This window comes from Canis lupus, chromosome 27 (genome assembly GCF_048164855.1).
Source record: "Canis lupus baileyi chromosome 27, mCanLup2.hap1, whole genome shotgun sequence".
Classification (NCBI taxonomy): Eukaryota; Metazoa; Chordata; class Mammalia; order Carnivora; family Canidae; genus Canis; species Canis lupus.
In genome coordinates this window covers 14,704,485-14,727,669 of record NC_132864.1, presented here as the reverse complement: position 1 = coordinate 14,727,669, position 23,185 = coordinate 14,704,485, and the positions used below count along the sequence as shown (strand labels likewise).

At 42.7% G+C, this 23,185-nt stretch overlaps 1 protein-coding gene and 1 long non-coding RNA gene across 5 annotated transcripts in view; one reads left to right on the top strand and one right to left on the bottom strand.

The window, feature by feature from the left end:
• The first annotated feature begins 359 nt into the window (after positions 1-359).
• On the top strand, positions 360-6,489 carry LOC140619290 (uncharacterized). Its single transcript, XR_012019200.1, has 3 exons — positions 360-496; positions 2,735-2,841; positions 6,297-6,489. It is a non-coding gene; the product is annotated as an uncharacterized lncRNA (long non-coding RNA).
• A 540-nt stretch (positions 6,490-7,029) lies between these two features.
• The window catches only part of ATP2A2 (ATPase sarcoplasmic/endoplasmic reticulum Ca2+ transporting 2), a 61,586-nt gene continuing 45,430 nt past the window's right edge, over positions 7,030-23,185 (bottom strand). For 2 of the 4 annotated variants that reach the window (XR_012019197.1, XR_012019198.1), the window contains 12 exons: positions 22,585-22,687; positions 21,451-21,582; positions 17,942-18,064; positions 17,623-17,841; positions 16,512-16,847; positions 15,277-15,497; positions 14,587-14,789; positions 12,876-12,961; positions 12,480-12,613; positions 11,763-11,880; positions 10,096-11,673; positions 7,030-7,836 (listed from right to left, as the gene is read on the bottom strand). Coding sequence is in view for 2 of the 4 variants with exons in the window: in XM_072802482.1 (XP_072658583.1) it covers positions 7,823-7,836; positions 11,553-11,673; positions 11,763-11,880; positions 12,480-12,613; positions 12,876-12,961; positions 14,587-14,789; positions 15,277-15,497; positions 16,512-16,847; positions 17,623-17,841; positions 17,942-18,064; positions 21,451-21,582; positions 22,585-22,687 (1,810 nt within the window). In the remaining 2 variants the exon portion in view is untranslated. The remainder of the gene's footprint in view (positions 7,837-10,095; positions 11,674-11,762; positions 11,881-12,479; positions 12,614-12,875; positions 12,962-14,586; positions 14,790-15,276; positions 15,498-16,511; positions 16,848-17,622; positions 17,842-17,941; positions 18,065-21,450; positions 21,583-22,584; positions 22,688-23,185) is intronic. The other 2 variants (XM_072802482.1, XM_072802483.1) reach the window with 1 other exon arrangement.

The window sequence follows — 23,185 nt, the reverse complement described above, 5'->3', positions numbered from 1 at the left end:
AAGAACACTTTAGATTTACAGAAAAATTGAGTAGATAGTATAGTTTCTGATTACCTTGCACAGTGTCCTTATATTAATATGTACATTGATTGTAAGTAATAAACTAAGATTGATACATTATTATTTTTTAAGATTTTATTTGTTAGAGAGCAGGAGTGGGGGGATAAGGTAGAGGGAGAGGGATAAGCAGACTCCCCACTGAGCAGGGAGCTTGACTCCCAACTCAGTCCCAGGAGCCTGGGATCATGACCTGAACCAAAGGCAGATAAACCAACTGAGCCACCCAAGCACCTTGATACATTATTGTTAATGAAAGCCTGTGGTTGATTTAAATTTTCTTAGTTTTTACCTGATGTCCTTTTTCTGTTTCAGGATCCCTTCCAGGATAGTACATCAGATGTAGTCATCATGTGTCCTTAAGCTCCTCTTGGCTGTGAAAATTTCTTAGACTTTCCTTGTTTTTGTAACCTTGATGGTTTTGAGAAGGACTGGTCAGGTATTTTGTAGGATACTTCATTTTTCATTGCTATGTGATATAGTTTCATTGCTATAATAATAATATATACTATTCTAGTGGGTAATGTGTGGTTAGAACACTCCTATCTTACTAATTGTTCCATTGATGGATGTTTCAGTTCCTGTTTTTTTTTAAAGATTTTATTTCTTGGGCAGCCCTGGTGGCCTACCGGTTTAGCACCGCCTTTGGCCAGGGGTGTGATCCTTGGGGACCCGGGGTCGAGTCCCACATCGGGCTCCCTGCTGCGTGGAGCCTGCTTCTCCCTCTGCCTGTGTCTCTGCCTCTCTCTGTGTGTTTCTCATGAATAAATAAAATCTTTTAAAAAAAATTAAATTCTATGAAATTCCTTTTCTCTCCTTACTTTTCTTTTGAGTTATTTTCTCTTTTTGACTCACAGGAGTTCTCTGTATATTCTAGATATAATTCAGAATGGGAGTGACAAGAATCTTCCAGTTTATGGCTTGACTTTTCATTCTCTTTATAGTATCTTTTGATTAACATAGGGTCTTAATTTTAATGTAGTTAAATCATGAATCTTTTTCTTTATAGTTCTATTTTCTTAAGGAATCTGTGTCTCAGGGTCAAAAATTTCTTCTCCCATTTGTATGGTGTAAGGTAGGGATCTTTTTTTTTTTTTAAGATTTTATTTATTCATTCATAAGAGACACAGAGAGAGAGAGAAGCGGAGACATAGGCAGAGGGAGAAGCAGGCTCCATGCAGGGAGCCTGACATGGGACTCGATCCCGGGTCTCCAGCATCATGCCCTGGGCCAAAGGCAGGTGCTAAACCACTGAGCCACCCAGGAATCCCTAGGGGTCTATTTTTAATGATTTTTTTCATTTATGTTTAAACATGCATAAGCACCAATTATTGCAAAACTGCTTCTCTCATCAACCTATGAAGCCAGCTGTGTCCCAAGTCAGGTATTCCAGATAAGCACATCGGTCTCTGAGCACACTCTTCTGTACCATCAATACATTTTCTGTCCTAGCACCTACACCGCACTATCTTAATTACCACAGCTTTATACAAATTGTCAATATTTGGAAGTAAGACCCCCTCATGTTATCCTTAGCAGTGCTTTGGATATTTTTAGTTCTTTGTCTTTCTATAAAATTGTTAGTATCAGAGGATCTAATATATTTTTTAAGTTAGAGTCACAGTTTTCAAAAGGGCATATGGTAAAAGGCTCAGTCTGCCTTTCTTCTCCCAGTTCTTTAGAAGTGACTGCAGTTAATAGTTTTCTGTGTATTTTTCTAGAACAAATCTTAAGTTGCCCAAGTCTATGTGTGCACACCATCCTACTTTTTGCAACCATATAGTCCATCAGCAGAGTTTATTTAAAAAGCAAACTTTTAATTCTCAGTGAAAACTGTTTAACAGATAATGATTTATAAATGTCAAAGAGATAGAAGTGTTAAACTCTGTATATTCTTTTCTTTTTTTTTAAGATTTTTATTTATTTATTCATGAGAGACAGAGAGAGAGGCAGGGACACAGGCAGAGGGAGAAGCAGGCTCCATGCAGGGAGTCCAACACAGGACTAGATCCCGGGTCCCCAGGATCAGGCCCTGGGCTGAAGGTGGCGATAAACTGCTGAGCCACCCAGGCTGTCCAACTCTGTATATTCTTAATCTTAAGTCATTTTGAATAGTTCCTGAAATTACAAAATATACGTTATAATTTCTACTAATTCTGATGGAAAAGTGATGAGTTTTGTTTTCCCAACAGTTTGTAGCAGACTGCTGGGCATGTTTGTGTCTCTTCCTGCTTCAGGGAATCTCGTTAGAAGCCTGGATTGTTTTTCAAAACAGGAATATCTGGGTCATGCTTAAATCTATCAGAGATAGCACAACAGGAATAACAAGTCTAGTTTATTCTTAGAGTGTTATTAGCTATATTTGGGGTTGCTGTCAGCTTCTATTATCCTATTTTTCATTTTTTTCCTTTTGTTGATTTGTTAGTGTTGTCTATGTCTGTCTTCTGCTTACTGGAGGAAAGCAACATGTCTGTAGTCTATCTACATCCAAAGCTGGCCAGTATCTTTACTGTGCTCCTGGGTGACAGAGACCCCAGGCCATTTAGAGCAATTACCTCTGAGCTCACCTAGAATTTTCCTTAGTGTGAGTCTGTTGGTGAAGAGCTCTCAGTTCTTGTTTGTCTGAAAATATCTTTATTTTACCTTGATTCTTTAAATACTGTATGTTTTTTTCCAGGTTTAGAAGTCTAGGTTGCGAGTAATTTCTTTCAGCCCATGAAGCCATCACTCATTTTCTGGCCTCCATTGATCCTGTGAAAGCCAGCAAGTATCACTCCTATAAAGGTAAAGGAATGGCTTTATTTATTTTTCCTCTGCTGCTTTTAAGATTTTCTCTTTGTCTTTGGTTTTATGGAGTTCACTATACCATGTCCACAGCTGGATTTCCTATAATTTGTCCTATTTGGGATTTGTTGGGATTCTTGCATCTGTGGATTGCTATCTTTTATCAGTTCTAGGAAATCCTCAGTCATCATTTCTTCAAATAATACCTTCTGTTTGGCTTTGTCACTTTTCTCAGTCTATCTTCCAGGTATTTTCAGCTTTCTTCCGTATCTTCCAGGTTTGTTTTTGTTTTTGCCTCTGTATTCTGGTTAATTTCTTATCTATCTTCCACTTCGTTATTTTGCTTTGTCCACTCTGAAGCCACATCAATTCACCTAGTTTTTAATTTTGGTGATTGTGCTTTTCATTTCTAGGATTCCATTTGATTTTTTTTATCTGCTCTATATATTTACTTATAATTTTCCATCTCCTGCAGATTTTCAAGTATATTTATTTTCCTCTAAACAAAGTTAGCTGGGGTGTTTTTTGATCTATATCTAAGTTATTATTAACTAAAGTTCATAGTTCATTCAGATTTCTTTGGTTTTTGCCTCTCTCTGTTCCAGGATCCCATAGAGTACATTTAGTTGTCATGTATCCTTAGGCTCTTCTTGGCTGTGATAGTTTCTGATTTTCCTTGTTTTTGATGACTTCAGTACTTTTAAGGAATAACAGTCAGGTATTTTGCAGAGTGTCTTTGGGATTTATCAGACGTTTTCTCTTTGATTAGACCGAGGTTATGTGTTTTGGAGAGGAAGACCACAGGTAAAATGCCACTCTCATCACTTCAGATCAAGGGTACATGCTCTCAAAATGACATCACTTGGCTGAGGTAGTGTCTGTAGGTTTCTCCATTGTGGGTTACTTTCTCCCATCCATACTTACATGTACTCTAGGGAGGAGGTCACTCTGCAGTGCTCATACTTAAGGAACGGGAGTTATGCCTTCACCTCCCCGAAGGGAGGGTTATCTACAGAAATTACCTGGATTTCTTCTGCATGGGAGATTTCTAGTCTCTCCTGTTTATGTCAGTGGAGACTCAAGGATATTTATTTTATACTTTGGATTATAATCCAATACCCCTTTATTTTGTTGCTGAAATTGTTTTAGTTTTGGCCATTCAGAAAAGTCTTTGCAGTCGGCTTTTCTGTCCCTTTGCTATAACCCCATCTTTATCATTGGTTTTTGTTTAGTACTTCTGCATTTCCTGACACTCAGTGTTCCCCAGGCATGTATTGTTCTTTTTCTGCCCTGGCTCTGGAATCTGCCATTTCTCTGAGGAGATGTGACTCCTTTCACTGGAGAATATTAGAAACCTGAAACTAAGTATGCTTGTTGCTACTGCAGTGTCCTTGCTTCTTGGCCCTTTCAGTCCTTAGTTCAAGGACATAGACACATAACTAGAAATATTTCTCTATAGGATCATCTGTATCAGTATTAAATGAAACATGAATTTATGCTGGTATGTCCAACTGTAATTCATTACCATGTGAATCATCCTAGCCTCCTCACTCCTGCTTATCTGTAACCTCCCACTCCCAACAGTGAGAAAACCAGCTCCCACCATCCACCATCTGTATCATGGTATTACAGTTATTCTCAGTAACCATCATTATTGGAAACCAACTTCCTCCTGTTTTTTAAAAAACGAATGATGAAATGTTATACAAACTGTTCTGCATTTGAATGTTTCACTGGCAGACAACATATATTGGGTATCACTCCTTGCTGGTTCACATAGATCTACCTTTTGTTTCTTGAAGGCTACATGATATTCAGTGGTATTTATGATTAGCTTATTCAACATCTTGCCTATTGATGGGCATCTGGGCTATTTACAATTTTTTGCTATACAATCCTACAGCAGGATTATGTTGATTCTGAGAATATGTGGGAGGATTTCACTAAAGTGAAATGCTTATCAAAAGGTATGGATGTTAGGGGCACCTGGGTGCCTCAGTAGTTGAGCATCTGCTTTTAGCTCAGGTCATGATCCCCGGGGTCCCAGGATTGAGCCCTGCATCAAGCTTCCTTTTTTTTTTTGCATCAAGCTTCCTGCAGGGAGCCTCTCTCTTTGCGTGTCTCTGTCTCTGATGAATAAATAAAATCTGGGCAGCCCGGGTGGCTCAGCGGTTTAGCACCACCTTTAGCCCAGGGTGTGATCCTGCGGACCTGGGATCGAGTCCCACGTCAGGCTCCCTGCATGGGGCCTGCTTCTTCCTCTGCCTGTGTCTCTCATGAATAAATACATAAAATCTTAAAAAAAAAAAAAAAAAAGGTATGGATGTTTAAAAATCTGAGTGATTTTTCAAGTTGCCCTCTGAAGGCTGAGCCAGTTGACATGCTCACCATCAGAATGAATAGAGTTTTCTAAAGCCAGCTGCAAGGGAGAGAGGAGTATCCATCAACCTTTGATTTTTGCCATTCACGTGAAGGGAATTTGCTGTCAGGTACAGCAAATCTATTTTCCTAACACTAGAGGTGTATTTTCTTCCAAATTTTTACCTTTTTTACAGTCAATTTATCCCTTTTCTCCTGAGATTTTGTGTCCTGCTTGGAAAGGCTTGTCATCATCCATATCATCCATGTCCTCTCCTAGTACATTGATGGTATTCTATAAAAAAAAAAAAAAAAAAAAAGCCAGACATGCAAACAGGCATAATGAACACCCACATATGTAGCACTTAAATGTTTTTTGTTGTTATTGCAGATTTTGAGCTTTGTATACACCACCACTGTGCAGGGAGATTCCTGTCGATATTAGCAGTTCCAGTTTACTTGTTTTCATTGCTGCCAAGTGATCTAAACCTGTCTCATAGGCACTTACCCACTTTTCTGCTGCTGCTGTTCACTTAGGTTGTTTCTGATGCTTTTATAAACGTGTGTGTGTGACTCTTCCCAGCACATGTGAAGGACTCACTAAGGTGGGTGCAGGGGCGCACTACTGGGCTGCACGGTGAGGCATCCATACGTTTGCTGGAGCTACTTACTTATTCTGCAGTGTAACGAGGGCTAGTTTTCCACCTCCTTGGTATCACAGGGCCCATCTGTCAGCTGATGGGCATGAATGCTACCTCACTGGGATTTTGCCAGTGGGGCCACACATCTTCTTATTTATATCAAGATGACCAGCCACATAGTGAACACTCTGATTTTCACTTAACTATGCTGAAATGCCACCTTTCTTACTGTGCATTTTTATGACTGGAGCTTTAGGTTTGAGGGTTTGCTATACTTCCTGCTATTCTTTTTCTTCGTTCATGTTGACTAAAATGTCTGCTGGTATTTTCATTTATCATTAACATATGAATTATGTATTACCTCAAGATGTCATCTCCCCCTAAATTATTAAACTTTCTTAAGAACAAGAGATTACCATTGATCCAGTAAGACTCTTGGGGTTTTTTCACTTGTAGGCATCGGCCCATCTATTGCCTGATCGCAGAGACCTTCGACAGTGTTAAGTAGTGGGCCACTGGTGGATGGTGAGTGGAATTCTGGTTGTGTCAATACTTCTGGTTCATTTTTCTGCATGTTATAAAATATTTCTTCCATCTCTACTGTTGCTAGGATTTGTGTTTTTTGTTATTAAATTTATAGAATCATCTATCCTTGCCTCGCTGCCTTTTAAATTTTTTATTTATTTTAAATTTATTTTTTATTATTTTTTTGCTGCCTTTTTTTAAATGGTAAAAGAATCCTCTTAGGAAATTTGGAAAACAGAAATGCCCCACCCCAAACCCACGCCTGGTAGATAAACACTAAATAACCATCAAATGGATGAATTCTGGTATCTGTCGCAGCTGTTCTAGTTTGTTTTTATCTATTCAGAGTAGGAGTGTAGAATTTTGCATTTTCCATCGGAACAGTAGGAGAAGCATCTTTCCACTGGTGTAACCAAGCTGCTGACTACTTTTAAAATCATCTGATTTTCTCTGAAAACCCCAATGACAAGACAGTTTTCCCTATACTTTGGGGCAGACTATTTTTACAGATCATGTGACACATGAGCAGACCTCTTCCCCAGAATGTCAAGTCTAAGACCTTCCCCCACCAGAAAGCAAAACCCTTTAGGGTACAGGGCTGGAGGCCCTCAGTGCCCATCACCCATTCCTCCCACCGGAGAACAGTCAGCACCACACTGTGAACTTATCGTAGAATAGATTTATTTACCTGAAACCATGTCTGTGCAATGCTTGTTACCAGCACAGAAATAGACAACTGATCTCTATTTACAGTCTAAAGTCAAACATGCTTGTGATAAACTGACGTTTAGCATTTTATTAAGATAAATGCATCACAATATCGTATTGCACCAACATCTGTCTACTGCTTCTGATTTCATTAAATAAGTTACATTTAATACAGTGCAAAATAGCTGTTTGCACACTCAAAAAAAAATAACTGAAGTTATGAACTGGAGGCCTACATTCTAACCTTTCAACACCTGTAGTGTTTTCAATAAATTTATAAATAAGCAAACTGTACAGGGCCAATTAAAAAGTAGCATGTTTAAATGACACCATAGAGAAATCTGGCTACTTACAACCAAAGGCATGCATTACAATTGAATATTGTACATTTATATAAACTATGACATTTTGCACAGAGAAACACGGAGACTTGGCTGATGGCTTCTAAGTTCTTAGATAAGGTTTTGGAACCTCATTCTTCTTGCAGCAAAGAAACCAAAGTTCTCTGGAGAGGCTTTCTGATTCATTAAGCTAAGTTGTACATTTGTAATTATTATTTTGATTTAAAAGCTAAACCCGTTGGTAATACACGTTTCCTCCACATAACACACAATGAGTTGGGGACTTTTTTTCTACTTTTCTTTTTCCCCCAACATCAATCATGCAGAGGGCTGGTAGATGTGTTGCTAAAAACGCACATGCACGCAACCGAACACCCTTATATTTCTGCAAAATGGTTTAGGAAGCAGTTACTCCAGTATTGCTGAAAAGGAAAGAGAGAGGAAATCAGCTTTATGAATTATGGGGAAGAAATGTTAGAATAACTACTTAAGATCAATAGTGACAAGGAATAGTGAGAAGGAATATACAGTTTGATCTTGTAAGATTTCAAGACCAGCACTTCTGATTAACTGTCCCTGAGGCACTGCCTACATAGGATAGCAGCTAGAAGTACTGGCTTGGCAACAGACCCTTCGTGTCATCCAGCTAGAGAGCAAAGGCCACCCTGGCTCACAGAAGAACCCCACCAGGCAGACACATAATTGCTTCAGATGTAATAGCAGGGAGATGGGCAAGAGGAGGGTAAGTTCTTGGTTAGCAGTGCAGATGGTAAAGAAGGTGAAGGAGAGGTGAGCAGTGTGGCAGAGTGTGAAGCCTCTGGCTCCTCCCTCTCCCTTCCCTCCCCGCCTCCCTCCCAGGGGGCTAGCCCTGCCCAGTCCTAGAAGAGGAGCTGCTCTCATCACCACCCTCTTTGAAGAGGAAAGGCTGGGGATTACCATTGTCGCTGTTAGCTGCATGGTGGGGGCTTTGGCAAAACTGGTGGTTACGTTAAAAAGGCAACAGATGACGTGGGCACTGCAGACCGCTCCGGCTCTGGGCGGTAGGACACTGAGCTAAAGCTTGTGGTCTTCTATTCCTGACGTCTGCCACCTCAAGGACATTCAGGCCCCGAGGTTTGAGGGTGATGTGGTAGCAGCTGTTTGTGGGGGAGGCTGGCACTTGCCCTGCTTGGCTGGGAGCTCAGGCAGCTTGCTCTGCAGGAACAGGTCACCTGCTCTGTGCAGATGCCAAATGAGTGGTGGAGCGGGCTCCCAGTGTGGGGACAGGGGAGATCACCGTCTTCTAGGAAAGCCCTATCGAAAAAGCTGTGCAAGGCCTACCTGCCCATCAGCAGGAACGCGAACAGGTTTTGGTAGAGTCTGTAAAGGACACTGCCCTGTCTAGTCCTGATGGTGGCAAAAGCAGAGGCTGCCTGTGCCTTCCTGCAGGTGCCGGGTGAGGGTCTGGGCACGTGGCCCTCAGTGCAGGAGGCCTGAGGCCAGGCTTGTGTCCACAACAGTACGGTTGCCGTGAGGTGCTCAAGGGGGCATGTTTCTCAGCAGAACCGACAAGGGGGTGCTCCCAGCTGCCCGGGCTGAAGGCATTAGGTACCCAAGCCGCCTCTGTGGGCCTGAAGATGGGAAGCCACAGACAACAACCGATTCAGGCTCCTCTAGGGGCTTGCGTGTCTCCAACAGCAGCAAACCACATTCAGCTTGTTTTGTTGAGGCATCAAGGAACTGAATGAGGAACGGACTGTTGGGTAAGTCTGGTTTCCACTGAACAGCACACCTGGGAGCTCGACATCCTGCCTTGGTTTGCAGTCAACGTGCATGTCTTGCATTTGTCACTCGACCCGCATCTTTTTAATGCCAAAAGCAGCAAAACCAACCCTCCTCCCTGCTATGTTCTCTGCCTAACAAACCAGCCCCCCTTCCTCAGTGGCCTCAGGGTGTCAGGCTGAGACTTACAGCCCCCTGCCCTGCTTGATACCCATGAACTTTTCCCCAAACACCGAGCCTTTCTATTACACCTTAGGGGTGGCCCCAGTCCCTTCACAAAAACAGACCCCACAGGGAGGGAGCTGCTGCCTAGGCCTCCTTCAACTCTGGCTCATGACTAGGTTGGTTGGCTGCTAGCAGAGCCATGCCCTAATAACTGGGCTATAATGTACCCTGGAGAAAGAGAAGACAAGTCTCAGATGCAAAAGAGGACCCAAAAGGTGAAAAAAGCCTATTTGAGACAAACTTATGGATGTAGGAAATCGCTGGTTCAATTATTTGCTTTCACTAGGATTTTACTTTTTATTGAACAAGGTAGCAAGGTTTGGGATGAGTCCTTGTAGCTAGTAAACACCAAAGAACCACAAGTTTTTGAGAATCCTCATCTTGGCATTAGCAAAGGCAGCATTCCCTCAGCCTGTCAGCTGGACCAAAGCAAAACAAGTTTTCTCTCTTACCAGGCCCTCATCAACATCCGGCTGAGTCCCTGTCCGTGGAGTCTAAAGGCATCACACCTCGGGTCAGCTAACCCACCCCACGTGTGCACAGGTACCACACATCATATGCTTGCTGCTCTCGGAGACAGCCACAGAGCACAGCAGTGCATGACACAAGGGGCTTTTTCGTTAGTGTCACACAGCTAGCTCACTCGGTGGCAGTCACTTTTAGGCTAAAGCATCAGGATTCTAGGGAATACTCACGTTAGTTGATGGATGTTGGAAGGCATTGGAGGAAAACACCATAGTTAGGACAGTTAATGACTTACACACTGTTGGTAAGACTGATCTCGAACATGCACAAACATTTATCATAGTAACCATGGTGTTCATTAGTGCCACATTCAAATAAAAATAGTTCTATACAATATGTTCATTTGGTCATGTGCTATTTACAGATTTTTACAAAAACACACACACGTACACACACACACACACACACCCTTATGTTCTCTACACCAGGCTAAAACAGGCCAGCAGAAACTTGCAAAAAAAGTATCATGGGTGACAACAGGCGCCTACACATTAATTCCTACAGCTACCTATGCAGCAGAACACAATTCACCTTCCCCTCGAGCACAGTAAAACTCAAGTTCTGAGCTAAGAACTTAAGAGAAAATTGAACACATCTGATAGTTCAAGCTAAGCCACTTAAAAGTTAAAAACAAGACAGTTATTTTTCTGTCCATTTAAAATGTTTTATTTTCCTTTTTAAACTAGATTGTGAAGTGCCACTGAAATAGGCAATGTTGGCAAAACAATGTCTGTTACAATAAAATACATTAGACATTTAAATAAATAACCTTAAAAACTACATGGGGGGACATGAACCCAGTCGATTGAATCTGGAACAATGTTTTCTGCACAAGCGAGAACAGGCATACCTCTTGTTAAGACTGATGTAAACAGAACCATCGGAACCCTACAGGAGAAGCAGCCGAGCAGGGTGGGGGGGTGGGGGTGGGAGTGAACAGGGGCTGGGGGGTGAGGGGGTGGCAAACCAAAAAATACTGACTGAGGTAGCAGTACTCTGCCCAGTGCAGAAAAATTGGCTTATGAATAAAAATTAGACTGTGATCTCAGATTAAATCCAGATGATCATGCAAAAACACAATACATGCTATTTAGTTTTAGAAAAAAAACACACACATTCATTTCCTAAAATCTGCTGCCAATTAATTTGCTGACAATGTCTGCTGGCTCAACTATATTTTTTTATACAAGGATGAGTATTAAACAGAACACTGTACATGCTTTTTCATCTACAAAAAAATATTTGCATAAAATAGTGTTAGTTCTCTGTACATGTCAATGGACACTTTAATTATGTGTATAAAAAAGGAAAATCTTGCCCCACTGGAGTCAGAAAAGCAAAACAAAAAATCTAGAGTATGAAATCTCCTTCACCAGCCAATATGTTCATGTGAAAATTCAGCAGAAATAGACAGTTGCTTTAAACAATAAAAAAATTAATTGATTAAGTTAAACATCTTCTTTATGTAAAACTGTCAGTCAAGACCAGAACATATCACTAAAGTTAGTGTCTGTGCTATAGACCCAGATCACCAGCGGCATTATGAGCAGCACAAATGGCCAGGAAATCCCATCGGTGCATGCCGAGAACGAGCAGGATTTGGTGGCAGGCTGCACACACTCTTTACCAGGTTCCAGGTAGTTGCGGGCCACAAACTTGAGTGTCTCATCCATTAGAATCACAGGCAAGGAGATTTTCAGCACCATTAGCCACTGGGTCAAATTCAACGGTGTGATCTGGAAAATAAGCTAAAACACAAAAAAAGCTCTGTCAAGCTCCCAGACTTGTGGGACAGGTAGTTAGGCCCCAGCCTCAGTTGTGGCCCCCGACCGCTTACTGGCAAAGGTTCCACGTAAAGGATGAGGAAGTGGAGGGACATGGACAGGCAGATAGAGCCCACCAGCCAGATGTTCTCCCAGGGGGGCATCCTCAGCAGGGACTGGTTTTCGGACAAGCTGTAGGACAAAGAGAGGTACATGAGATGTGCAGACCCAGAAGGCAAAGGCCTTTGTCACGAGTGCCCAAAACTGTTTTGAATGATGTTCAACGAGGCAACAGCTAATCTGGCATTGCCCACTGACCTAATTCTACCGAGTGAAGTTTCTACTGTGGCAAAGTTAAAGGAAGAATGTTTAGATGTAGGACAAACTTCCAATTTAAAATCTAGGCTTCGCACAGCAGACTCCATTTCAATGGACTCAAAGCTGCTCTCAATTGCCCTTGACGCTGACGCTATTTCAAAATTTCCATTTTTATCACTGGCTTAATTGGCTGATACCATTTGTCTTGCTGCTGAAAGGCAAGAGTGCCTTCCCTGTGGGCACTGAAGGCCCTATTTTTGGCCCCCACTGTCTCATAAGGAACATGTGGTTAAGCACTCCCACTACTTCCTGGAGGTGATGACGACTGAAGCTTTTAAAACTGGTGCTGCTTGTTCTTTCTTTCTTTCTGGGAGGGAGGAGCTTCTCTGCAATCATCTATAAACCACGACACCCAGTTCCCCAGTGCGCTAGCTGGCGGAGCTCTTGCCCCAGCTTGTTGAGGACTCACTGACCTGTTGAGGGCATTACACATCTCTATGGTTACTAGAACAGACAGCGCCATTGTCATCGGGTACGGGGATTCAAAGATTGCACAATCCACTCCTTCAAAGTCCGGGTTGTCATCTTTACACTGTAGGAAGTGGCTCTGCAACAAATGCCCAATTAAGTTCCTGATGAGCCAAGTACATTTCCAAGGTCCATGGCCTGTTCCACAGGAAGCCCAGAACACAGACCCACACAAGGTCTCACCCCATCTCCCAGAGAAGCCCTGGTCCTTCAGAATAATTTTGGATGCAATTGCTTATTATTTGAGCATTAGGATTATTTGGTAGGCACCTAACCACAAAAAGCACAAAGACAACCTTGTAACACTTTGCCTCTAAGATAGAAAAAAGGCAGACACATACCAGCTGGTAGAAGGACACTCTTGGTCCTCCGTCGGCAGCAATGAACCACCATGCAGCAGCACCCACGGTAGCAGCGCCAACATAACCTGGAAAGAGACACAGGCGGGGTCTACAGCCCACAGCTCTCACTGCATGTGCCACCTTGGGGGCCACTCTCCAGAGAGGAGATCTGGTACGTCTGTGGTACAGGAGAGTCTGCCGCTGCCACTAGCAACTGCTCACTCATATCAGCCAAAGCAGCTAGATGGTGGGTTTGCAAGGAGGGGTGTCTGCAGTACAGAAAAACTACGCAACTTTTCTTCCAGCATTTGGGAGAAAAAGCCCTTATGGGAACTGGCTGGATCTTTACGCTAGCCAGGCCCCTCCCCCCTACCTGGGGGCTAACATGTCCTCCACAGAGCACCTTGCTGTGCTGGAGGACCAGATCACACCACCCATGACTTAGGGAAAATGATGCCCCCAGTTATACCCTTATCTGCTCCATCAAAGGCCTGGCAGATCCTTTTTGTGGAAATGCCACCAGAGCAGTTATTGCAGCACGCAAACAACATGCCAGAGCCCGAAGCCGACTGTGGAACCACCGCACCGCACCCACTGCTCCCTAACCAATTAGTTTTGATTTGATCAAGTTTATTACAGAGCAACAGGGCAGTAGAGAACACAGGGACTTGACACCACAAAGATGGTCCCAATGTGGGTAGCATCTACCAAAATGCACGCGTTCATACTCCAACTCAGCAATTACAATAGAACAGGAGGCAGCTGAGGGCAGCTATATAGACAATGACATGGCAATTCCCTCAAAATAGGAAGAAATACACAAAGATAGGGTTCAGCACACATGTACGTATAGCACACCAATACTTAGGAAAGTAAGTGTATAGAATAGATCTATTTGCTTGCATACTTCCAGAGGGTACAAGAGAAATTCAGTGTTGGAGGGGAAATGACTGGCTGAGAACCTTCTCACTTTATGCCACAGAGTGCTTTTGGAATTTTAAATCCTATGAACGTATTAAATAAACAACCCACCTTCCTATAGAACCCCAGGGCAGTTATTCTAATTCTCTGGGCCTCATTTCCTATGCTCTAAAGTGAGGATAAGAACCCACAGCTGGGACAGGAGAACAAGGTCAACAGAGATGGCGTATATAGAACCTGACCTGTGGCTGGGGCTCCCGTGTGTTTCCCAAGCACTGCGGATGAACACACATCTCCCTGCTCTACTTAAGAGGAATGCAGCTTAGTTTCATAGCTTGGTGATATAAGGCCTGACCCCGACTCAGGGATACCCCTGTATCCCTTTGCCCTTTAGGTTAAATCTCAAAATCTCATAACAGCCTAAGGAATGACAAGGATAACTAAAACAACTAATTTTCCTGTAAAGTGGTATGTGGTTTATTAAACTCCATTTTTTGCTAACATAATACAGGGATACAAAAGTGGTTTTAAGGGATGAATTTACAACATCTTGGCTCATGAACTTTTTTTTTTTTTTTAATCAATGATATAGGGGCACCTGGGTGGCTCAGTGGTTGAGCATCTGCCTTTGACTCAGGTTGTGATCTCGGGTCCTGGGATCAAATCCCGCATCCGGCTCTCCAGAGTGAGCCCACTTCTCCCTCTGCCTATGTCTCTGCTTCTGTCTCTCTCATGAATAAATAAATAAAAATCTTAACAAAACAAAACACAATATAAAAACTGTACTCACAGCCAATGGCCAGGTAACGGAAAAAGAGCCATCCACTGATCAGAGGTTCCTTCGGGTTCCGGGGTGGTTTGTTCATGATGTCTAGATCAGGAGGGTTAAACCCCAGGGCAGTGGCAGGCAGGCCGTCTGTCACCAGATTGACCCAGAGCAGCTGGACAGGAATTAAAGCCTCAGGGAATCCAAGGGCTGCCGTCAGGAAAATACTGTTTCCACCCAAAGAAAGAGACCCCAGATTATTTTGGAAACTACTTATATAGCATTAGCACGTTCTTCATCTCCACAAGATAGATAGATAGATAGATAGATAGATAGATAGATAGATAGATAGATAGATAGATAAATAAATAAATAAATAAATAAATAAATAAATAAATATCAATGGACAATAACAGTGACTGCTTGAACTTACTTTCTGGCCACCATAAAACATTTGTCCTAATTTCGAGTTAAAGTAAAATGTTAGAAAACCAAGAATTTTATGTTACTTTATATAGTTAAACTCATTTCTATCTTTGAGAGCATCCTTTACACATCAGAGTAGCTGCAGGACAGCCCTCTCGGGTGGGAAGAACCTCTACCTTCCCACCAAAGACCAAAGCTGCTGCCATATGAACAATAATCTGAAAAACTGGTCATCCCAAGGCCTGATTTTAGACCAAGGACTACAAGGGATCTTTCACAGGGACCCACCAGACAACCTCCCCCACATTTGAGGAGATGAGGTAGCGGATAAACTGCTTCATATTGTTGTAGATTGCCCGCCCCTCCTCGACAGCAGCCACGATGGTGGAGAAGTTGTCATCCGCCAGGACCATTTCAGAGGCAGTTTTAGCCACTGCTGTGCCCGAGCCCATGGCAATGCCGATCTCCGATTTCTTCAGGGCAGGAGCATCATTCACACCATCCCCAGTCTGAAAAGGAACATGAGAAGTGGTTTACACAGACCTGCCGCCACCTCACACACACATCCCTGAAAAAGGCTCAGCCATCTTGAAGCAAGGGGTAGGAATGGAGCTGGGGGCCTCTGGGCACAGACATAGTGAACTATCATTTTTACAAAGTGGCATCACAAAACACTCTTAACCTGGGAAATGAAACAAAGAAGACTTTAAAATTCATCTCTATGAAAAAAAAAAAATTCATCTCTATGACTTTTTTTTTTTTTTTTTTTTACCAAACAAAACTCAAAACCACCCACATGGCAGTTACGATGCAGCACTCGCATCCACCCAGAGAAATCTCAGAATAGGTGTAGACTGCAAAAAGGTGGAAACCATAACATGCCATTTACAAAGGTCACAAACATGTAAAAATACTAAATACTGTCTACAAAGCTATCATTTCCATGGGTGTTTTTTAAGCTTACTAAACACCCAACATTGAATTCAGAACAGTGGTTCCCTCTGGGAGAGGAGAAGAGGAAGGAAGTGTATCTGTAATATCTGCTTTCAAGTAACATCTTTTTTTCTTAAGGTTTTACAACAGAAAGCAAATATTACAAAACATGAATGTGTCTGGGTGAAGAATCACACTAGAGGAAAAATACTAGAAATGCCCCACCAACAGGCAGCTTTAATGCTTGACCAGTACCATCTAATTTCAGGTAGGGTTATCTGAAGATTGGGTGATAGAACACAAATGAGTTCTCTTAATTTTTAGAAAACTGTATACTTTAATCAAGACAAAGACTGGGTGTCACCATGTATTTCTCCACAAATGACTCAGAAGGCACACGTCTACATCTTTAGAGCCTTCCCTACAGGTAACACACAGCATGCCAACTATGGGTTGGTAGAACCCTAGACAAAGAACCCTGATTGTGACCGAAATCAGGATATTCCAAATCTGGGAGCTGGTACTAAAAATTTAACAGTCAAAAATCACAATGTGCTGTGTCTGTGTAGTGTGAGCCCAAAGGTACTCACCATGGCTGTAATCTCATCAAAAGACTGAAGGAATTCTACAATTTTTGACTTGTGGGAAGGTTCGACTCGAGCAAAACAGCGGGCATTCAAGCAGGCATCCCTCTGGGCTGAAGGACTGAGCTCATCAAACTCCCGGCCTGTAAAAGCCTTTGACGTCACATCTTCGTCCTGTCCAAAGATGCCAATGCGCCGACAGATGGCCACCGCCGTGCCCTTGTTGTCTCCTGTGATCATAATGACTCGGATGCCTGCTTGCCGGCACAGCTTTACAGAGGAGGCCACTTCAATCCTTGGAGGATCCAGCATGCCCACGCATCCAACGAAAGTCAGATTGGTCTACAGCAAAAGAATCACCTTGCGCTTAAACAGGACATTCCAGTCTTTTCCTTAGTGTCAACAATGGCCAGTCACACACTAAGAGGAAAGGTCTCTGCGTCTTCTTATGATAAATTATGTAATGGTGACTCTTCTCTAAGATTAAAATTCATACAGATATAAATCCACTGAGGAATAGTATGAATATGAATTCCAATTAATCGGAAAGGATGAAATACTGCATTCTTGTGACCAAATCATCCTTTACCTCTGGTGACAATCCTCCTTTGAAATCAGGAAAAACACCTACCAAGGACTAAGAGCACTCTAGTGGTGGCTACTCTAGTGGCCCAAGTGCCAAAATTAGCCTTACTCCTTCCAGGCAGTGCTTCAGGAAGGCACATACCTGGGAGGAAGGAATCCTATGAGCAGATAAGGAGAAATCTCTCAACTTGGATATTTTGACCTTTAATAACTAACAAATGTTTAAAAAACATTCCCAATTTAAAAAACATCTTCATTTACATGGGAATTGCAGAATAGGCTTTACAAGTTTCTTTAGCTCAAGTCTAAAGGGTTCCACCCTGAAGGTAAGAGACCTGTGTTAAACTGTTAACTGCACGTGTTGGAAGCAGCAAGCTAAATTGGAATGGTGATGCATCTGACCTGCAGAAAAACAAATAACCACACCTTTTTCTTGGCAAAAGCAAGACTCATTTGACCTTTTACTGAAGGAGCACTGTTTGAACACAATGAATGTGCAGGGCGTGGGGGAAGAAACTTTGCATCAGCTAACCTCATATTTAATAAAGTTGGCAGAGTCCTCAAGGTTCATTTCTTCTCTTCTCAGAGGGTTGTCGTGGGTGGCCAGGGCCAGGCACCGCAGTGTGTCGCTGCCGCTACCCCATTCCCGAATGACAGACATGACCTTCTGTTTGACGCCTGGGGTCATAGGGACTTTAGTACTTCCAACTCGAATGTGGGTGCACCTGTCAATGACACCTTCAGGAGCCCCCTGGAAATGTTACAGACTGAGGTCAACAATCTTATTTACTGGGCTCACCCAGGATGTTAATCCTGGTGAGAATATCACAACTGCAATGTGCCGTACTTGCCTTCACAAACATTTTGCTCATCGAAGTCCGGCTCGGTTTGTTTGGTGTACAATAAACTGACATTGATTTTCTATCACGTGAAAACTCCAAAGTAAATTCCTTTTTCATCAACTGCTTAATGACCTATAAGACAACAAACGTGGAATGCTACTAGATGCCCGTTTCTGAGTATTCACTAAGCAACTACTACCTGACAGGCACTGGGGATTTAGCAATAGACAATGAACAAAAACAAGTGGAATTCTCCCCCTCCTGAAGCTTATACATGCCCTCTAGTTTGGGAAAGACGCACTAGAATGTAAACAAAGTGCTATGGGGAGGAAATTTTTTTTTAAGATTTCTTGCTTATTTATTCATGGGGGTGGGGGGGGGGGGCAGAGGGAGAAGCAGGCTCCATGCAGGGAGCCGGACAGACTCAATTCTGGGTCTCCAGGATCACACCCGGGCTGCAGGTAGTGCTAAACCGCTGCACCACTGGGGCTGCCCGAAAAAAAAATTTTTTTTAATAAGGCAGGGAAGGTGGATGGAAAATTTGTATGTTCAGGTTGCAATTTTACATAAATGGTCAGAAGAAACAGGAGCAAAAACAGAAGGGATGTTTGAGTAAAAACAGGAGGGCTATTTGAGCCAAGAGCACAGAGGTACAGGCTGGCATGACCTGGTGTACTCAAGGAGCCTCCACGCTGAGCAGCTGGAAAAACTTACAAGAAAAAGAGGTGAGAAACTGGTTATAGAATGTTAAGAATCACTTCATGACATTTTATAACAAGTGAAAATGGAAGAAGACAAGGGAGGTTTCAAGGTCTGGCAGTTGCATTAAGAATTAGCTAGCAGGGGATAAGGAACACCACTTAGTACAAATAATCCAAGAAGTCATGGCCACTGGGGGCAGAAATAGGTGGTCCAGAGCACTGCTGAAGTTCCCACCATGGTGGGAATGTTCGATCAGAGCTACTCATGTGGCTGTCCAGTGTGGCTACTAAGTACCTGGAAGAGCTGCTGTTTTCTTTATTCTGAAGAGCTTCAGGGAGCCAGCGGCCACCACTCTTCACTCTAGCACGGTGACCAAAGACCTCATGGGAGTTAACTGCACACAGGGAAGGTGGAGGATGGGCCCTGGGGTCTCCCTACCCCTGGTGGGAGATGGACAATTCAGCCAAGGGAGTCTGCAGAGGGCCCGGGAGGGAATGTTTCAGGGATGGAGAGAGCAACAGCTTGGGTAAATGACGACTATAAAGTACCCTTCAGATTGAGACGTTGTCAGATCTGCATCGTGTATACAACCGCGTTACCTACAGTGTATACTTCTTGTTTCTGATTTTTATACTTTTGACTTTTCTGGCCTTACTGCATGGACTGGAGCTGCCAGTACAATACTGAATAGAAACAGGGAAAGTAGAACTTTTTCTGTTTCTATTAAGTATGACATTACTATAGGCTCTGTGTAAATGCACCATCAGCTTGAAGGTGAAATTTGCAGAATTCTCATCATGAACAGAAGTTTTATCAGATGGCTTTTCTGTATCCACTGAAATGATTTATGGTTTTCTGCCTTTATTTGAATTACCCTGATCTTCTCCTACCTCCCACTCAGACATTAAGCTAATGACAGCTGCAGAAATCCCCAAGAACCCCCACATCCAGTGTGGGCAGTGATGAGTGGACTGATGTCTGTGGCTTCTGTGCCAGGGTGGGTGGACGGACTATAGCCACCCTCTTGCCAGAGCGGCCTCAAGCAAAAAAAAAACAAAAACAAAACACAAAAAAAACACCATTACTGAATTCTGCATCACCTCAACTGCATATATTATGTGTTTAGTTTCCAGCATTTGTTGTACCAAATGCTCTAGGAAGACTGAAGGAACATGTAGAGATTCTAAGGTGTGGACCCAGGCAGGTACCAGATATATGAGGGACAGGCACAGACACAAAGCCGTTTCTTCCAGTATTAGCATGGTCCAGAGCAGGAGTTATTTCCAGATGGTTCACTAGGCCCATTTCACCTTTATTTATTTATTTTTTAAGATTTTATTTATTCATGAGAGAGACAGAGAGAGAGAGAGAGAAAGAGAGAGAGAGAGAGGGGCAGAGGGAGAGGCAGGCTCCATGCAGGAAGCCTGACATGGGACTTGATCCCTGGTCTCCAGGATCAGGCCCTGGGCTGGAGGTGGCAATAAACCACTGAGCCACTGGGCTGCCCCCATTTCACCTTTAACACACTTCTCCTTTCTGGGGGCTGGGGATTGGCATGGGATCAGGTCTGGGAACTTTCAGTGAAGGAGCCCCATGACCATCGTTTCTGACATACACACCACCCCCTCTGCTGCAGACAAAAAATGAGGCAAAGGCAGCCATGGAGCAAGAAAATGCTTATTAGTCTGCAGATGAGAGAACAGAGAGCCATACCCTTATTTGTGGTCATTCTGACAGTTAACGTACCACTTTCAAGCTCCATAATACTACTTGTTTCCCTTCATCAAGTAGTTATAGATCTAGAATCAAACAATTCTAACCCTCAGTCTCTGTGAAGCTAAAGCTGCCTCTGAGGGACTTAGTCACACCAACTAATAACAGAGCAGTCAGGCAGTGTGGCTTTGCCAGGCCCACCACCCAACCCCAGGCTGACGTCAGGGGGTGAGCTCTCTCAGAAACAAGGGGACTGGACTTCTCCTGTGTTATGGAAGCCACCTTTGTTGGAGCAAGATGCCATAGGACCCGCCCCAGGCCCTAGTGACTATGATCGCTAGTTGTGAGCTGTGAGCTGACACACTTAGTGGAAATCTATATCCTTAATTCTGGTGTGAGTTTTGCATCCTCAGGATGGTTATTATAAAGGAGACAAATGATGCAAAAAAGGATACTAGAGCATAAGTCTAATTCTGCCTCACCCTGGGAGACTGCACTAAGTCACAGAAGGCCTCACTTTTCCTGCCTGTAAGTGCCGGACTGGACTGGCTGGTCTTGAAGCCCCTTTCACAGCCCGAGACTTGGTGTGTTCACCAAAATGCTTAAATAGCTCGAGCGGAATGGGTTCGAGAAAACAGGAAAAGTGAAACAAGAGAATACATTAAGATGGCTGCTTTGAGAAATTTTACTAGAAGAGAAAAGCAGGGTGCTAAAGGGGGAAATAAAGTCAAAAGAAAGTTTTATGATAAAAACCATACTACTATTCATCCTGTGCTGATAAAGATCTGGGAGTGAGAGTATAGGAGAGAGGGTGGGTCTCTCACTGTGCGAGGAGCAGCCTGGCTCTGCTGGGAGCAAGGACCGTGCGCTCCCACATTGGGAGCTCTGAGAAGGCAGACCTTGGGGGCATGGATAATTGTGTTGGAAAATATCTAGTGATCCCTCCTATTTTTTTTAGATAGCCAAATCATTGGACTTGAGAGTGAATGTGAGGAAGGAGATGCCACAAGTTTAAGGAGATCAGGTACATGTATCTTAGCTGTCTACGAGAGGGGGTAGCAAGAAGGGGCAGCATGGACAATATACCAAGCTTAAATACTGACCGAGTTGCAGGCATTTGCTCGCTCTATTTTAGAAAGACCCTTCAATTCGGTATCAAATACATTCATCTTCTCTACTAGGCATGTGAGAGCAGTCTCTGTAGCTTCTCCAACTTTTTCATACACACCCTTCGCCTGTATTGGTTAAAAGCATAGAAAGTGTAAAAGTAGTAAATAAGGTTTTCATTAATAAAGACTTCCCATCAGAGGACAACTTTCTCCTTCACTACATCATTCTTCTAGGGGCCATTTTTATCTGACTCTGGAACACAGGACACATACTTAAAAATATACTCCAAGCACATTATCTTATTCTAATATAACTAAGTCATTCTGTTACAGATTTTATTCATTTATTCATGAGAGACGAGAGAAAGGCAGAGACACAGGCAGAGGGAGAAGCAGACACTCTGTGGGGAGCCTGATGTGGGACTTGATCCCAGGACCCCAGGATCACAACCTGAGCCAAAGGCAGATGCTCAACCACGGAGCCACCCAGGTGCCCCTATAACTAGGCTTTTTATTTCCTTTAACTATGAGAAGCCACTAGTCACAATATTAATTCAAACAGAGCTTACAAAGAGCATGTGGCAGTGTGTGTTACCATTTTACAGAGTTCACGCCAGGGTTCTGCTGGAGACTGCCTTATCTTTTAGATAGAAGCCAGCATATTATTATATAAGTAAAAAAGAAGGGAAAGAGCATTTCTGTTGGCTAAATTTTATTGTCATCAAAACAACCCTCTAACCTTCAGTTTATCAAGGACATAACAGTCCTCATCTTAAAAAAACAAACAAACAAACACCCCCGCAAAAACAATAGACAAATACCCTATACTTTCGGGAAAACATGCCCTTTCCTAGGTTTTCTTCGTGTATAGTAGCCAGACCAAAGCAGAATGTACTACGTACACTCTGGTTCTTAGGAAAATGACTACAGTGAGCAGTCAGAGGACATAGGAAAGGCTCTCAGCTTTCTTTGGCTAGGTCACACTGACTTGGATAAAATGGAAAGAGGAAATAAAACCAGGAACCCTTACTTTCCAAAGGGAGGAAGGAAGGCTGGATTTTCATTCCACCCACCCCACCCTTGAACTAGAACCGCCAGGTCTACTTTCCCATTTATACGGAGCCTTACCTCATTGTAATCCAATGCAGAATCATTACAAAGAGCACAGATGGTTGCCAATTCCACAAGACCATCATATTGATGACATTTCACTGGTTTATCATCTTTATGCCTATCAAAAGAAAACACTTTTATTTTTTATTTTTTTTTTTTTTTATTTTTTTTTTTTAGAAAACACTTTTAGAACAGTGTGGTCATCTCTATTGATTTTTACTTCATTATGCTATATAGTTTTGTGGACAACAGCCTGGCAAATATTCCAAAGAACTTGAGTGATGGCTCTTAGAAATCTGATACTACTAGAGACAATAAAAGAATGTGTCTTTGATATCAAGAAGCAATCAGTAAAGTCCAGAAGTTCTTAATTAAATTCTTCCACCATAAGTATCAATACAAAACAAACAGAAACACCCCATGAAAAACTGGGCTCCACAGATGAGCTAAATAAAAATGAAAAAAGTAGGACTTATACCCTGTTTTCTTTTTCAAAGTGTGCATAAAAAAAAGTACTACTCTAGTAACTAACATGAGCCACATTCAGAAAAATCTGTAGATACACTGCCAATCTATAAAGTACCAAAGTGCCACAATGGATCCTTTAAATGATTAG